Genomic DNA, 16838 nt, shown 5'->3' on the forward strand with positions numbered 1-16838 from the left:
AGCAGTGCTTTGATACATGCAGGTGGTCTATAGACCCAGAGCCGACGGTATCTGTGGAGTCGAGGCCTGGGTGTCTCAGGCATTTCTCTGGTTGAAAGTCTCCTATGGGATCCCATCTCTAGTGTTGCTGTGGGCTAGGGATTAGCTACTGTTTTTAGTAACTTCCTATATCCTTGCACGAGGACTCAACTGCTCAGCAACTGATTAACTCCTCGAGGGCAGGGCCCATACCTGTCTGGGTTCTCTGCACTCCTGAGCCTGGGATAGTATCTGACTCATGCAAGGCAGTCAACCCATAGCTGTGGCGGAAGTTAATCTTCACGACCTCACTCTGTCCCCTGTAGTCTGCTGGTACACCAAGTGCTTGTCCTGTAATTACACTGGCGCCTTCTCTGTCTGGACGCCCATGGCTGCAGGTGTGCTAGCAGGCAGCTGGGCCTAGGGAGCTGGTGGGTGCTAGCTCAGGACGGAGGTCCTGGTCCTTGAGTTCCTTGGGGCTGACGCAGCTGCCAAGGTAGCGACCTCCTCTCTAGCCACTTGTGGAAGGACGGTGCCCGGTAGACCCCGCCTGTGTCTGGGCTGCGGACTACAACTCCCAGGATCCTTAGGGAAGGCTGGAGTACCTCCTTGCGCCCTCAGGGGCCAGGGGTAGCTAATAGCCCTCTCTGAGGAGCGTGCAACAGATAGGCTTGGACTCCGAAGACGCGATGGCGGGCCCTGGAGGAGCTGGGGGGGGGAGGGGCGGCGGTGGCTGTAGAGCGCAAGCGCCCTGTGTGCCTGTTGCCGGCTTGGCGACCTTTCTGAGCCTGCGGCCTCACAGTTGTCGAGTGACTCAGGTGGCCTGTGAGACTGAGTTGCCGTGGTGACGGCCGTGCGTGGCCGCGCGTGACAGTTAGATGAGAGCTTGCTGGAGGAGATCGGCGATGCTGAGCGCCGGAGGTAAGCTGGTGCACGGGCTGCCTGCACTGCCCCCGGGGGCGCCCCTCTACCACAGTGCTGGGAACCTAAAGCGCTCAGTGTGGGAGTCCACACTCCAGATGGGAAGGAAAAGTGATGTGAAGGAACCAACTCAGATAGTGCGGGCAGAGAGGCGAGCCCCTCAGTCTACGGATGAAGGAGGGGGGCCAGCTCTTCCCCAGAATGAGGGAAGAGAAAACCGATGCTTGGGGTGGGGAGGTGTGGGAGGACTGCAGGACTGGATGTTTGGTGCAGAGAAGGCATCCGTAGCCTTGGAGATGTCAGGCCACCACCATCCCCTAGGGGGCAGCGCTGTCCAATAGAAACACAATGTGAGCTGCCTGTGTGCTGTATTAGAAGTTAAAAGAAACTGGTGAAATTAACTTTAATAACGTGTTTTACTTAACCCACCATATCCAAAAGTATTATTTCAGCATGTGATCAATATAAGAAGTTAGCGACGAGATATCTTACATTCTTTTTTCCTTCACCAACTCTTCAAAATCCAATGTGTATTTGACCCGTACAGCACATCTCAAGTCATACTCAGCACACAGACGCATTTGACTGCATGGCTGCCCCCACTGGACAGCGCAGCCCAGAGTGTTCTCTGGGCTGCCCCTTCAATGGGGCAGGGTATACAGGAGTAGCTCAGATGTCACCTGCTGCCTGGTGTAAACCCTGCCTTGCCAAGGTTTCTGCCACTTAGGCGTTAGGTCATTCCTTTTATTTCATTCTGGCGCCACTGAGCAAAGCACTGCCATGTCTCTTACCTAGTTTTGAACTTCAGTGCCTGTAAGGCAGGTAGGGGGTAGGTGATAACACTGTTTCACAGGGGAGTAGTAGTACCCAATCAATTTTTACCTTAGATTTCTTCAGGACAGGGCCAGAGTTTCTCACAGTTTCTTCCTCCTCCTCCAGCAGTACCTTCCTAGGACCCTGTTCTTACCCAGAAGCATAACCCAGAAAAATAGGGAAAGATTAGGTTCCTGACAGGATATTTAGATGTGAGCTTGCATTTCTTTTTCCTCTCTGAAAGGCTTCCTCAATTCTTAGGTAGAGAGTGTATCATCCTTTCTGCCCTGCAGTGTCTCTGCTAAGCCAGTGGCCGCCAAGAGGTTGAGCTTCAAACTCCTCACAGATTGCCCATCTTGAAAGAAGATGGAGTCCATAGGACACCCTTCTGCAGTTCTCTCCTCTCCACCCACCATTTGATCATTCACTACACCTTTGACATCTACTCTGTGCCTCAGAGTTCTCTGTTATGCCACATGTGAGACCCAGTCCTGGGTGTGAAGGAAATTAGGGCCTGTTGGGGGAGAGAAAACAGGACAAGATCTGAATATGCAATGATGAAATATTAAGAAACTGCATGATTAACCACTCATATCGCAAGTTTAAATAAGAAGTAGTATGGGAAACAAAAGAAGGAGAAATTTAAGCTGCCTTTGGAGATGTAGAAATGATAGTTTCTAAGCTAGATAATACTATGACAAATGCTCAGGAGAAGAAATGAACAGTTTTTTCTTTCTTCTTTTTTTTTTTTTTCTTTAAAGATTGTATTTATTTATTCATGACAGACACACAGAGAGAGGCAGAGACATAGGCAGAAGGAGAAGCAGGTTCCCTGTGGGAGAAGCTGATGTGGGACTCGATCCCAGGACCCTGGGATCACAACCCGAGCCAAAGGCAGATGCTCAACCACTGAGCCACCCAGGTACCCTCTGAACAGTTTTTTTTTCAAGAACTAGTGAGAAGACAGGCTAGAATAGAAGGTATGTCAGAGTATAAATTGATGTTTATACATAAGAATAGACCCAGATGGTGTTTATACTCTTTTTTAAAAATTATATATCTCAAAAATTACCATTCTAGCCATTTTTAAGTGTACAGCTCAGTGGCATTAAGCTGTATGTTGCCAAATTGAACACCAATAAAAAATAAATTTATTATTAAAAAAACAAATATACTGAAAAAAAGAAGGGTTTCATTTTTTTTTAATTTATTTTTTATTGGTGTTCAATTTACTAACATACAGAATAACCCCCAGTGCCCGTCACCCATTCACTCCCACCCCCCGCCCTCCTCCCCTTCCACCACCCCTAGTTCGTTTCCCAGAGTTAGCAGTCTTTACGTTCTGTCTCCCTTTCTGATATTTCCCACACATTTCTTCCCCAAGAAGGGTTTCAAATATCTAATTTACATTACCTTACCAATGTGTAAAAGAAAAAAAAAAGCCTCCACTTTTTTTTTTATAAATTTATTTTTTATTGGTGTTCAATTTGCCAACATATAGAATAACACCCAGTGCTCATCCCATCAAGTGCCCCCCTCAGTGCCGGTCACCCAGTCACCCCCAACCCCCGCCCACCTCCCCTTCCCCACCCCTAGTTCATTTCCCAGAGTTAGGAGTCTCTCATGTTCTGTCTCCCTCCCTGATATTTCCCACTCAATTTTTCTCCTTTCCCCTTTATTCCCTTTCACTATTTTTTATATTCCCCAAATGAATGAGACCATATAATGTTTGTCCTTCTCCGATTGACTTATTTCACTCAGCATAATACCCTCCAGATCCATCCATGTCGAAGCAAATGGTGGGTATTTGTCGTTTTAATGGCTGAGGAATATTCCATTGTATACATAAACCACATCTTCCTTATCCATTCACCTTTCGATGGACACCGAGGCTCCTTCCACAGTTGGGCTATTGTGGACATTGCTGCTATAAACATGGGGTCCCGGTGTTTCATTGCATTTGTATCTTTGGGATAAATCCCCAGCAGTGCAATTGCTGGGTCCTAGGGCAGATCTATTTTTAACTCTTTGAAAAGCCTCCACTTTTTCCAGGACAGTTAAGTAGTCACTGATGGATTCCTGCAGGATTTCCTGTGATCCACTAAAAAGGCACAGCCAAAAAAAAAAAAAAAAAAAAAAAAAAGGCACAGCCTGGTCAGGCCTGTGCAGAGACCTAGAGGAAATGCTTAGTTTTTTGGTGCCAGATAGTTGTTTCACTGGATTGAAGAAAACAGGCAGAAGAGAGTTTAGTCTTTTACTGTATTACCCACAATAAAGAAGACCTTTAGTTACTGTGATTTTAGGTTGACCTTTAGGTCAATTTTCAAAGTGTCAAATTTTTTAAAGATTTTATTTATTTATGTAAGGGGAGCAGGGCAGAGGAAGAGAGAGAATCTCAAGCAGACTTTCTGCTGAACATGGAGCCAGATGCGTGACTCCATCCTAGGACCCTGAGATCACCTGACCTGAGCTGAAACCAAGAGTTGGACAATCAACCAACTGTGTTTGTGTTACCCAGGTGCCCCTCAAAGTAGCAAATTTTTAAACATTTCACATTGCATATAAATACACATCTACAAATCTAGTATCAGCGCAGCTCTTTTCAAGACCAGAGAAGTGTCTTTTGGAGCAAAAAATAAACAGATTTCAAGTTTTGTTTATCTCCATTTCTTGTGTTGGGCATAGGAATTGCCACAAGGCTTTCAGACACTTTAAGATCTAAACAAGACTATTGCTTTCTGTAATTTAGGCCCATTTGTTAAACATGACTTATACACCTGAGACATAGAATTTGAGAAGCAGCTTAAAGGAATCCGTTTTGTCACAGATATGAGAATAAACAGGCATTAATTGCATTTTATGGACTAGTTGGAGCATAAACCTTTTTAGTCTTTATTGCCCCCATCATATAAAATTGTGGGTTTTGCATTTAGAATGTGACGTGGGACTCAAAGATGCAGCCTCTGGCAAAGCCAGCTCCTCTACACACTTCACTTTGAAAAATCTCTTCACTCTGGGAACACCAACATGCAGATTCTCTCCTGCCCTGTTGGCACAGGGCGTCAGTCACTGCAGTGCTTCAGTTATCTGAGCCAAGATCCCTGGCCTCTGGTTGCTTCTTAGGGAACTGTCGTATATTTTCATTCTCTTATTTATAAAAAATTGATTATAGAGTTTAATGATTGTTTTTTTTTTTTTTTGGCATTTCAGGATCTTTCTGTATTGTCTTTTTTATTATTTATTTTTATACGTTTATTTTTATTTTTTTCTTTTTATAAATTTATTTTTTATTGGTGTTCAATTTGCCAACATATAGAATAACACCCAGTGCTCATCCCATCAAGTACCCCCTTCAGTGCCCGTCACCCAGTCACCCCCACCCACCACCCACCTCCCTTTCTACCATCCCTAGTTTGTATTGTCTTTTATAAAGCTTGCTTTTATCATTTTACCTGTTTTTAAAGATTTATTTATTTGCTTATTTATGTATTTATGAGAGACACACAGAGAGAAGCAGAGACACAGACAGAGGGAGAAGCAGGCTCCTCACAGGGAGTCTGACATGGGACTCAATCCCTGGATCTGGGATCATGCCCTGAGTCGAAGGCAGTCACTCGACTGCTGAGCCACCCAGATGTCCCTATTATTTTATCTTTTTAAAAATTACTTGAAAAATTATAACAGTTGCCTTTTGAGACTTTAATCCTAATTCTTAAATTTGTTAAACTGGTCTTCAGATCACATTAAATAGATATGGGGTAGGGTATCTAGGAACCCATCAAACTAATTCCTTTTTAACTTCCAGTCAAGGGACGCCTGGGTGCCTCAGCAGCTGAGCGTCTGTCTGCCTTCGGCCTAGGGCATGATCCTGGAATCCTGGGATCGAGTCCCGAATCGAGGTCCCTTCATGGAGCCTGCTTCTCTCTCTGCCTGTGTCTCTGCCTCTCTCTGTGTCTCTCATGAACAAATAAATAAAATCTTAAAAATAACTTCCAGTCAGAAGAAATTGCTTTAACATTATTATAACAACATTAAGAAAAATAGAAGTCATCAGGAAAGCACCCATGATCTCAACATGATCTCTACTTTCATTTGTCTATGATCCCTTTCCGGTTGCTCAGAAATATACACAGGCACTTGTTAGCTCTGTCACTTACATGCTAGGGGCTAGGCAAGTTCTAGAACCACTCTGAATGTACTTCTGTTGTGAAAGGGTATAAGAGGTCTATACCTCACCGGGTTGTTGTGAAGGTTTCATGGCCTACCATATGTAACTTCTGACCATGGTGCTTAGCATGTGTAGATACTCAACAAATATTATTTTCCTTCCTGTTTCCTCTCATTCTCAGATATTTCTGCTATTCCCAAAGGAACATAAAGCTTCTTGGGAATTCACTACTCCCCTACCCCCAAGAATACAACCCTGGTAACTGCAGCAAAACCAGTGTGTTCTCAGGTAACAGCCATGTACCATTTCTAGATATCAGTGGCCATTCCAGGCACCAAGTATGATCACATTATCTCTCATCTAGGAGTTGTCTGACTTCCGTCCTTTTGCCTGTACTCCTAGAGTCATTGTGGTCCCTGACACCGCCCGCCACCCCTTACAGGCAGCAGTCTTGGTTGTGTCTTGAGCACAAGCCTCTTGCTCTTTCTAGCTGTTATGACACGGTTCAGGACATTCCCTCCTACTGTTAACTGAAAAATTGTCTCTTCCATAATGGTGTCTAGCCCACTGTGCTCTTTTGGTTAAATAATTAATTACCCCCAAAGCAGATTCTTTACCTTAATGCCTCCTGTCATTTGGTACACTATTGCTTGCTGTTTTTTTAATCAGTAAAAAATATGTTGTAGTGACACTAACATATTTCTTCTTGTAGAAGAAACTGTTTATAACTCTATTACTCAACAAGCCTTATCTCACATTTGTGCACTTCTTTCTAATCTTTGTCCATTTGTGTGTCTGTTTTTGTCATCAGGTCATCTTTTTCACTTATGCATGTAATTATGAGGTTCTAGATGTTTTAAATCCCCAAGGAGACAGTTGAGGGTGTTTTTTTTTTTTTAAGATTTACTTATTTATTTATTCATGATAGACAGAGAGAGGAGAGAGAGAGAGAGAGAGAGAGAGAGAGGCAGAGACACAGGCAGAGGGAGAAGCAGGCTCCATGCCGGGAGCCCGACGCGGGACTTGATCCCGGGACTCCAGGATCGCGCCCTGGGCCAAAGGCAGGCGCTAAACCGCTGAGCCACCCAGGGATCCCCGAGGGTGTTTTTAAGATCAGATAGTAATTACCTTTGAGCTTGAATGTATTTGAAAGCAAGTACAAAAGCATTGGAAACCTAGAAGAGAATTAACATATGCATTCCAAGAACGGTGAGGAGGACTGTTTCCCTGGAGTATGGAGTCTATGTGGGCTGGAGTAGGAGGAGATGAGACCAGACAGGTACATCAGGCCCAGGTTGCCAAAGGCCTAGAATGTCATCGGAAGGAATGTAGTTTCTTCATCTGAGAAAGAATGCTTACAGAGGATTTTTAAAAAGAAGCGTGCCATACCTAGGTTTGCACTTTGAATGGCCACTCCAGTGTAGACAATGGAATGGTAGAACATGAGTTGAAGTGGCAAGAAATCCAGTTACAGGACAGTTGCAGTAATCCAGCAGAAGGCTTGGCAGTGGGGACCCCTCCCTGCAAAGCAGTGGCAGAACTGCTGTTGTAAGGACTTCTGATGCCATGGGCCAAAGGTGTGAAGTGTCCCATCCAAGTGTCACCCTCCCTTAAAGACCACCTCCTTCCTAAAGTCACTCTCAGTCATCCATCATCCCCACCCCCACTTCACTTCCTTCTCTGTTGCTCCAGCAGGCCATGTGTTCTCTACAATAAAACTCATCATTTGACTTTGCACTCAGGGCTTTTGTTCTCAGATTGTTTTAATTATTCACCTGACAGATATCTATTGAGGAGGCAGAGATCTGGGGCTGGAAGGGATTGGAATTGGGAGTCCTCATCATATACCGCGAGGGGCAAATTGAGCCAGTTCCTTGCTGCTGAATTTCCCATCTCCACCATGCCCAGCATGTAGGGACTTACTAGAATCTGCTTAAGCTCTTTTCTTCCTGATTAAATGACTGTCTCCTTGAGAGATATGTGTTTACTCTTTTTTGTAGTTTCCACGGAGTAAAGTACTTGGCTAGACACATACTAGGTCCTCGGTAGGCATCAGACTTGGAGCAGAGAGACCTTCCTGTCCATCTTCTTCTCTTCCTCTGGCACTACCAACTTCAGCCTTCCTAAAGGAAGTTCAGGGTAAGTAGGAATGGTTTGGATCTTTTTGGAGTCTGTGATATTCACAGATGTGCCCTCAGACTTCTGCCAGGAGGGTAGGAGTGAGCTGGACCCTTCTGATAGGGATGTAGGTAAGGAAGGGACACTGGTGAAGTATAGGACCCTGGTCTCCCTGTGTAAGTACAGCATTCCTTCTGTGGATCCTATGAGCTAGGACTGGAGAGCCAGGGCTCAGATTTGTGTTTTCTTGGGAGCCAGAAACTGATAGTTTCTGTTTCTCTTTCCTTCTGCAAGCCCAGTGGCAAATGGAGTTATTGATAAACTTCCTTATGCTGCTTCAGGTTTTGGTCTCTCTGTCCTCTGATCCTCGATGTCAGACTCCTCTGGAGATGACCAGATTTCCATTCTTTCTGGGAAGGCAAAGCCAGTTGTTCATTGTAGCGGAGTTTCCCACTCCTGCTCCCACACACATCCTCCTTTCTTTCCTCCAGTCCTTCTTTTTTTTTTTTTTTTTTCCTCCTGTCCTTCTTAGAAGTCAGATTGGGCCCTGTGAAGATATTCTTGTACCACTCTGTGGGGTATCCTAGAGTACCTTTTCCTCCTGAAGGCCAAGTGATTGGAATGGATCTCTGGGATGCCATTGTGTCCCCACAACAAATAGCCATCCTCTTTATTTTTCAAAAATCAGAGATTCCAATTTCCAAACTACATAATTTCCAAGTTACAGCCAGCAGAGGAACTATGGATGCTGAAAAGAGTAGTGCCATGAGGCTTCTGTGCAGGTGATTGAGTGAAAGCCAGATAAGTTGATACGCTTATGGTCAGCAAAAGAGTACAATGGCCCTTTTCAATTTCTGGTAGTGTGAGAAGTTTTATGTTTATTTTTATACCCCATGGGAGGTACTCATACCCAATCCATTCATAGAAAGTGAAAACTAAGCATTTGGAGCCCCTGAATTGAAATAGAGTTTGCAATTTTAGTTCTGAGAAGAAAAATGAACATTTTAAGAATTCTAAATGTTGTATGGTGTTTTTTGTTTTTTTTTTTTGTCTGCTCACCTACTCACATTTAGCATTCATAATTATCTGGGAGATATTCCCAATTGCGTTCTCCCTCACTGGATAGTTACATTCCAGTCAGAAGAACAGCATGCTTAATAATGGCAACTTGGCCCCAAAGAAAGGGGTGGGAGGAGGGTGACAAAAGGAACTATTTGTTGTGGATTTTTAAAAGACATTCATTCATTTCACAAAAAAATTTTTTTTACACAATCAGATTTGCCTATGACAAAGATAATACATGCTCATTCTAGAAACTAAAAAAATAGAGACATAAAGAAGAAAACATAAATGTCTTCAAACCCTACCTCCCAGAGACAATCACTATCAATCTTTATATATTCTTCTGATCCCTTTCTTTCTGTACAACTACAGAACGGTATTGTGCCTTCAATAATGTGCTGTGCACAGCTTTCTGTGCCAGTGCATATATAGATGTAGATGGAGATTCATCCCATTTAATGGCTGCATAGCATTCCACTTTACCAGCATGTCATAATCTATCTACCCCAATCCACAATTGATAACAAAGTTGTTTCCAAGTTTACATTATTCTGTGCAACACCAAAATTAAACAAACTTATACCACATATTTTCAGACTTGTCAGTCTAGGTCCTGTGGATAAATTCCTTGCAGTGGTATTAATGGAGCAAGTGGTGGAGTTCAAGTCATCTAAAATATGTTCTTTCCTTTAAACTCAAAACAATCCTGGATCATTGCTAACCAAATGCAAAATCTACTTGAATTGATCTTAAAAAATTAATTGACAACATTTTCTAAACAGTTCCCCAGGCCTGTGATGAAGATTGATGATGCTGGGATGTGGGGGTTCTCTTTAACTTCCTAATTTTCACCCAAGTCTCTACTTTCTTGTTTTTACTTCTTCTGGGCCTCCCTGACAGATCAATGACTTCCTCCATGTTAGAACTGAGCCCCTTAGTATTCACTATTTGTATTTCAGGCCATCTCAAATCAGTATGTGGGTAATGGCAACAAATAATAACAAACACTTGTAGAGCATTTCCAGTGTGCCAGGCATGCAGTTCTATATACTTTTCTATAACGTAGTTCATGGTCCAGAAAGCCTTAGGTAGTAGTTGCCCTCATATTCATTTCACTGATGAGGAAATGGCGGCCCTGAAAGCCTAATTGGTCCAAATTCACACAGAAAATATGTGGTTGAGCCAGGAGTTAAGACCTGTACAGTTGGCTTGAGACATTTATGGGTGCATCTAAGCCAATGTGCCTTCCCTTTCCAGTTCACAAAGGTGTTAGACACAAGTGCTCCATGTTCTAGCTAGCCAACTTCTGTAAGCAGCCAGAGGTATCTCCTCCTCCCCCACCATCCCAGTTGAATTCAGATGTGGCAGTGACCTGTGCTCACTTGATAGGACATATGCCTCTTCTTGTGTGTGAATGAACCCTCCAGGGCTGATATATGATCCTGCTTTCTACATCTCTTTCCCCTCCCCATTGTTCAAGGCCAAGTTCAACCCCACTCATGCCAGAACAAAACTCACTTCTGGTTCTGTGTTCAAGCCAGTGGGCAATTTTGCATAGGAGCTCGATTCTTTCATGCAGTTCTAAGCTTCAGGGCTGGAAGAAACTGGGATTTCTCCCCTTCTAGTTTGTAAATGATGTCTTCTATTGGCAGAGTTTCTTAATCTTGCTTTAATCATAAAAGTGTGATGTGCTGGTTGCATAAAAAGATTTAACAGGCAGAAAAATATAAAGAAGCAAACAAAATCACTTGTTAGAGAAAAGCACTATTGATGTTTTGGTGTATTTCCTACCATTTTTTAAATGTACACATGTAAGTATGTATGTACTTAAAGTTATGCATCATAATTATAAACAGATTATGGTCATGTACTTGTATACTGATTTTTAAAAAAGATTGTATTTATTTATTTGAAAGAGAGAGAGAGAGAGAACACCAACAAGGGAGTGGGGAGAGGAAGAAGCAGACTCCCCGCTGATGGGGGTGGGTGGGTGCTCCATTCCAGGTCCCTGGGATCATGACCTAAGTTGAAGGCAGATGCTTAACTGCCTGACCCACCCAAGTGCCGCTAGTATACTGATTTTTGTTTATTTATTATTGATTATTTATTTATTTGGCCTTTAAATATTTGTTTGATTTTATATCATACCCACTTTTACAAGTCATTAAAAATTCTTTAAAATCATGATCTTCAAAGGCTGAGTATTTCATCATCTAGATATAATTTATTTATTCATTCCTCTGTCATGGGAAACTTTAATTTTTCCCTTTTTACAGTGATTACTCACACTGTTTTGAGCATCCTTGCATTTAGATGTATCTCTACAGCTCTGTTTTTTTTTCTCCTCTAGAATAACTAGAACAGGAATTTTCAAGATACTTGATTTGTGCTTTGAATTGCTTATCAAAACGCTTTCCAGTTTATATTCTTGTAGTGGTATGTGAGAATGTGTATGTCACCACACCCTGCCAGCATGTATTAGAGTTTTTAAAAATCCCTGCCAGCTTGAAGAGGGCAAAATAGTTTTATTTTGGAACTTTTTTCAGGTGTTTATTGGGCACTTCTTGCTTTATTCCCCTGTTCCCCCAGGTTCCCCTTTAATGACAGGGGATATGGGGAACCATAGACCCTTAACCTGAACATCTAGACTTGTTCACTCCTAGTTTCCTCTTTGAAGTGTGCCCTTCTACTTGCACTCTGGAGCCCATCCTAATACCTCCTTGTACTCTTGGTATTAGGATGGGCTCCAGAGTGTAATAATAATTATGGAGGCAAGAGTACAAGGAGGTATTAGGATGGGCTCCAGGGTACAATTATTACATATATAATGTAATAATTATGGGGGCAAGTAACTTCAGAAACTTCATCCTTTGCTCCTGAAGTCATGCCTGCTCTGTCTTCCATTATTTTTTCTTTATTATTGTTTATTGGAGTTCAATTTGCCAACATAAACCATAACACCCAGTGCTCATCCCGCCAAGGGCCCCCCTCAGTGCCCGTCACCCAGTCACCCCAACCCCCCACCCACCTCCCCTTCCATTATCCCTTGTTCATTTCCCAGAGTTAGGTGTCTCTCATGTTTTGTCACCCTCACTGATATTTTCACTCATTTTCTCTCCTTTCCCTTTTATTCCCTTTCACTATTTTTTATACTCCCCAAATGAATGAGACCATATAATGTTTGTCCTTCTCCAATTGACTTATTTCACTCAGCATAATACCCTCCAGTTCCATCCATGTCGAGGCAAATGGTGGGTATTTGTCGTTTCTAATGTCTGCCTTCCATTAAAATCAGAACTTCGGGGATCCCTGGGTGGCACAGCGGTTTGGCGCCTGCCTTTGGCCCAGGGCGCGATCCTGGAGACCCGGGATCGAATCCCACATCGGGCTCCCGGTGCATGGAGCCTGCTTCTCCCTCTGCCTGTGTCTCTGCCTCTCTCTCTCTCTCTGTGACTATCATAAATAAATAAAAATTTAAAAAAAAGAATCTTTAAAAAAACAAATAAATAAAATCAGAACTTCATGCTCACTCCTATTACCTTTTCTTTTTTTTTTTTTAATTTTTATTTATTTATGATAGTCACAGAGAGAGAGAGAGAGGTAGAGACACAGGCAGAGGGAGAAGCAGGCTCCATGCACCCGGAGCCCGACGTGGGATTCGATCCCGGGTCTCCAGGATCGCGCCGTGGGCCAAAGGCAGGCGCCAAACCACTGCGCCACCCAGGGATCCCTCCTATTACCTTTTCTAATATGAAGTATGTCTGTGTAATTTGTGAAATTCCTCTTGTGTACTCAGTGTGTGACCTCTACCCCTTAAGGAGATGAGATCTATACTGGCTGGCTCTCACCATTGTTCTCTTGTGCCTCTCTGCCATGTTGGATAGTGCTGATTTTCTTAAAAACACTTGCTTTGTCACATTGTGCCACATTTTCTATAACTTTGCCTACTTCTGGGACTCTTCTAAATGTTCCTTGGTTCCTTTCCCTTTACCAACTGTGCCTTGCACACAGCTGCTATTCACTTGGTTTACTTTAGAAGACACATAGACCTTTTTAGTGATTGCCTTGTAGTAATTGAATGTTGTCATCGATGGGGGAAACAGTAAATTCTGAGAGTGGTGGCCCTCAGGGTTGTAAGTTAGGAAGAGGGATTTCCTGCCTCCTTGCTGAGATTGAGTTTCCTTGCCAATGTGTGGTACAAAACTGAACTCAGTTCATTAAAACAAATTAAAACTTAGGCACTAACACAGTGTCAACTTAGATTATCTTCACAACAAACTTGATACTTACAAATTGTTTTTCATATGCTTTTGGCTATGCTTCATTTGATGTCATAATTTGATATTTCTACTAGTGCTACAAGACAGACCTCTAGATTATAGAGTAACCAAGTCACTGTGTCATCAAAATTAACAAATAAGTGGATCAAAGAGAGACTACATGTGGTATACACATATGTACAATATACACAAGGGAAACTGCAATCATTGCTATGGAAGGATGATTAAAAGATGGTATTAGGACATTTAGGTATTTGGAGGAAAAATTAGTGCAGAGCCTTAAGACATGCCATACTCTAATGTATATATCAAAAGGATTGAAGGCTAAATATTAAGAAAAATATTAGGACAAAACACCAGTGAATATTTACATCGTCTCTGGATAGGAAAGAATATTCTGAGCTTAAAAACAGTGAAAGAGGGATCCCTGGGTGGCGCAGCGGTTTGGCGCCTGCCTTTGGCCCAGGGCGCGATCCTGGAGACCCGGGATCGAGTCCCATGTCGGGCTCCCGGTGCATGGAGCCTGCTTCTCCCTCTGCCTATGTCTCTGTCTCTGTCTCTGTCTCTCTCTCTCTCTGTGTGTGTGTGTGTGTGTGACTATCATGAATAAATAAAAATTAAAAAAAAAAACAGTGAAAGAAATTAGAAGGAAAATCTTAATAAATTCAACAATATAAAAGATTTTTAAAAAATCTTTACATCAAGCATCATAACAAGTAAATTGTAAATGAAAGGTGGAGCAAAACATCTGCAACAAATATAATTGACAAAAGGTTACTATATGAATCAGTCTTAAAATTAGAAAATGAAAATACTAATTTCTAGCAGCTAAATGGGTAATTGATAGGTACGGGCAATTTACCAGGGAAGAAATACATGTAGCCATTAAGTAAAATCCTACTATAATTAGTCATCAAAGAAATACAAATAGGGGATAAGTTTTGCCATTTGTGAAAGAGCAATCAAAAATGATAGTTTGTGGGAAAACAATGGGCACTTTCATTTGCTGGCATTAGGAAAACAGATAGATATTTTTTGCCAGAAGGCCTACTAGAGAAGATATCAACACTCTGAAAGATGTTTTTATTCTCTAACCCTCCAGTGGTATTTCTAAGAGATCACCTAAAATGCAAATAAACAGTCATGCAAAAAGATGCTTAGTTGAAACATTACAAAAGCATAAAATTGTGTTAGATATGATAGTATATGATAGAATATACCAATCAATCATGTAAAAATAAAGACTTGAAGAACAGGAGTATATGGCTAATATTATGCTAAAGAAAAAACCAAAATATGAAATTGTACACATAGATAGCATAACCTTAACCGTGAAAAAATAGCTGAAAGTAACATGAATTCATATTACATGCCAGACACTTGGCTGAACAACTAGGACTGTGCTGGAGTCCTTAGAGAAGTCTTGGGTGGAGGTGGGCACTGTTATGACCCCTTTTATCCAAATGAGAACACTGGGCGCAGAAAGATTTGGAGACTTGCTCAAAGTCCCACAGCTCCGCAGTGGATGCACTGGGACTATAGGGCCAGGCTAACAGGCTGCATAGCCCAGGCCATGGAAATGGTGGAAAGACCCTCGAGGCATGTGGGTAGCAATGACAGTCATAGAAGCAGAGCTGAGGGCCACACAGCAGATTGGTAATGGTGACAGTCCTGGGAAATACCTGAATGAAGGACCTACCATATGTGGGTAGCAGTGGCAGGTGCTCCCTGAGTAGTAAACGTGTTGTTGTTTCTGCAATCAGGACAAAAACCCAAGAACATCGATGTCTTTTAAAAGCCTCTAAGAGAAAAAGACTGGATGTACATGTGCCACATGTTCATGGCAAGTGCTTGTGCAGAAGACATGACAGCAGTGAGTTCTCGGTTTCTCTTCTGCGGCCTCCAGTCAAGTGCACATTTCTAGATGCACTGGCAGAGGAGCTCCACTGGGGTGGGCCCTGGTCTTCAGATCCCACCTGCTCCTAGGCATGGCCCTGTTGCCAGCCTTCTGCTGGGGCTGGTGTTGGGTGTCTTTCTGGCATTTTTTGGACTGTCGTCCTTTCCCTGTACTCAGGGCCCTGCTGGATATCTCCTTGTCCACCATTTCTCTGTGCACACCACTTGCTCACTCTCAGCCAGCTCAAACTTGTTGCACACGTGGCACCCTGGTCCAACCTTGGTGCCAAGCAAAGGTGGCCAGATCCTGCCGGAAATGGAAAGGAAGAGAGCAAGAGGGGCTAAGGCAGAACTGGAATGGGCCTTTCAGTGTACCTTACTAAGTTCCTGTTCCGGAAATCACACCTGACGCCAGACATGGGGCCTGCAGATGTGAGCTCTAACCCCATTGTACCTGACCTTGGGGAACCCCTACGTCCTTCCCAGGCCCTCTGTCTTGTGCTGTGGCTGCCCTCAGACCACAAGGTGTGAGGACCAGTACCAGAGCTCTGTGGGTGCCTAGGGCAAGTTGGGGCATCCAGAGGGAAGCCAGATTGGTGGTTCGGGTGTGAAGTGTATGTCGGACAGGACTCATGCCCCCCGTCTCCACTCCCACCCCATTGTGGGAGCCAGGCTCCCTGGTAGAGACTAAGGAGCAAGTCTGCAAGGGCCTGGCATAGCTTCACAATTGGAGGGGACCTGGACACGCGGGCAGGGGGCCAGGTGAGGCTGCATAGGGAGACGGGGAGCCTCCCATGGGGCGAATAGGCATCAGCTTGGCCAAGGGGACACCTTCACCCAGCTTGTCCCTGGGCCTTCGGGGTCCTTCCCCGGGCAGAAACTGGCTCCTAGGAGAGGCCCAGGGAAGGTTCCAGATAGGGCACAGGGCCTCGGGGTGAGCAGGGCCAGGCCACAGCCAGCATCTGTGCCAAGGACCCTGTCCCTTGCTCGGCCTCTCACCCCCTCCCCCCCGTCGGCCCACAGCAACCACACAGTTTGAAACGGGGAGCTCCCATGCCGTGCATTGTACTTGGTGTTCCCAGGGCAGCGCTTCCTTTACCCAGAGCCAAGCACATCACCTGTTGTCGGAGGCCCTCAAGCTTGTCGGGCACAACCCTCAGGACACATCCCTGTCCTGTCCCCTCACCCCCATCCCTGGGGGATCTGGGACAGCTCCTCCCTCTCCGGGGGCCCCAGTGGCACAGCTTGAGCTGGCCGTGTCCCCGTCTCTCCAGGATTTCCTGAGAGACCTTGGGCTCTTAGTGGCTGCCCCCAGGCCCAACTTGGTGCACACCAGCTGCTGACATAGATGTGAGGGGAAGGGGGTCTTCCTTTTCCCTGTTGTTTAAGTACGGACAGGTGGGAGTGGCATTCGTGACACCCTAGTTCAGAGGGTGCTGTCTCACTGAGTCTATCCAGTCCAGCCTTGACCGAAGCCAAGGCTCCCCTTTCCTGTGGCCATCACCCCTGAAGAGGGCTCAAATGTCCCTCTTCTGTTTTGGGGGCTTAGGGGTGTTGGGGCC

At 44.1% G+C, this 16838-nt stretch overlaps 1 protein-coding gene across 1 annotated transcript in view; it reads left to right on the forward strand.

The window, feature by feature from the left end:
- The first annotated feature begins 741 nt into the window (after positions 1-741).
- LOC140629690 (synaptonemal complex protein 3-like) overlaps positions 742-16838 on the forward strand; it is a 96167-nt gene continuing 80070 nt past the window's right edge. Inside the window, exon 1 of the mRNA XM_072819249.1 lies at positions 742-939. Coding sequence (XP_072675350.1) covers positions 897-939 — 43 coding nt within the window. The 5' untranslated portion in view covers positions 742-896. The remainder of the gene's footprint in view (positions 940-16838) is intronic.

Source organism: Canis lupus, assembly GCF_048164855.1.
Source record: "Canis lupus baileyi chromosome X unlocalized genomic scaffold, mCanLup2.hap1 SUPER_X_unloc_3, whole genome shotgun sequence".
In the NCBI taxonomy this organism is placed as follows: domain Eukaryota; kingdom Metazoa; phylum Chordata; class Mammalia; order Carnivora; family Canidae; genus Canis; species Canis lupus.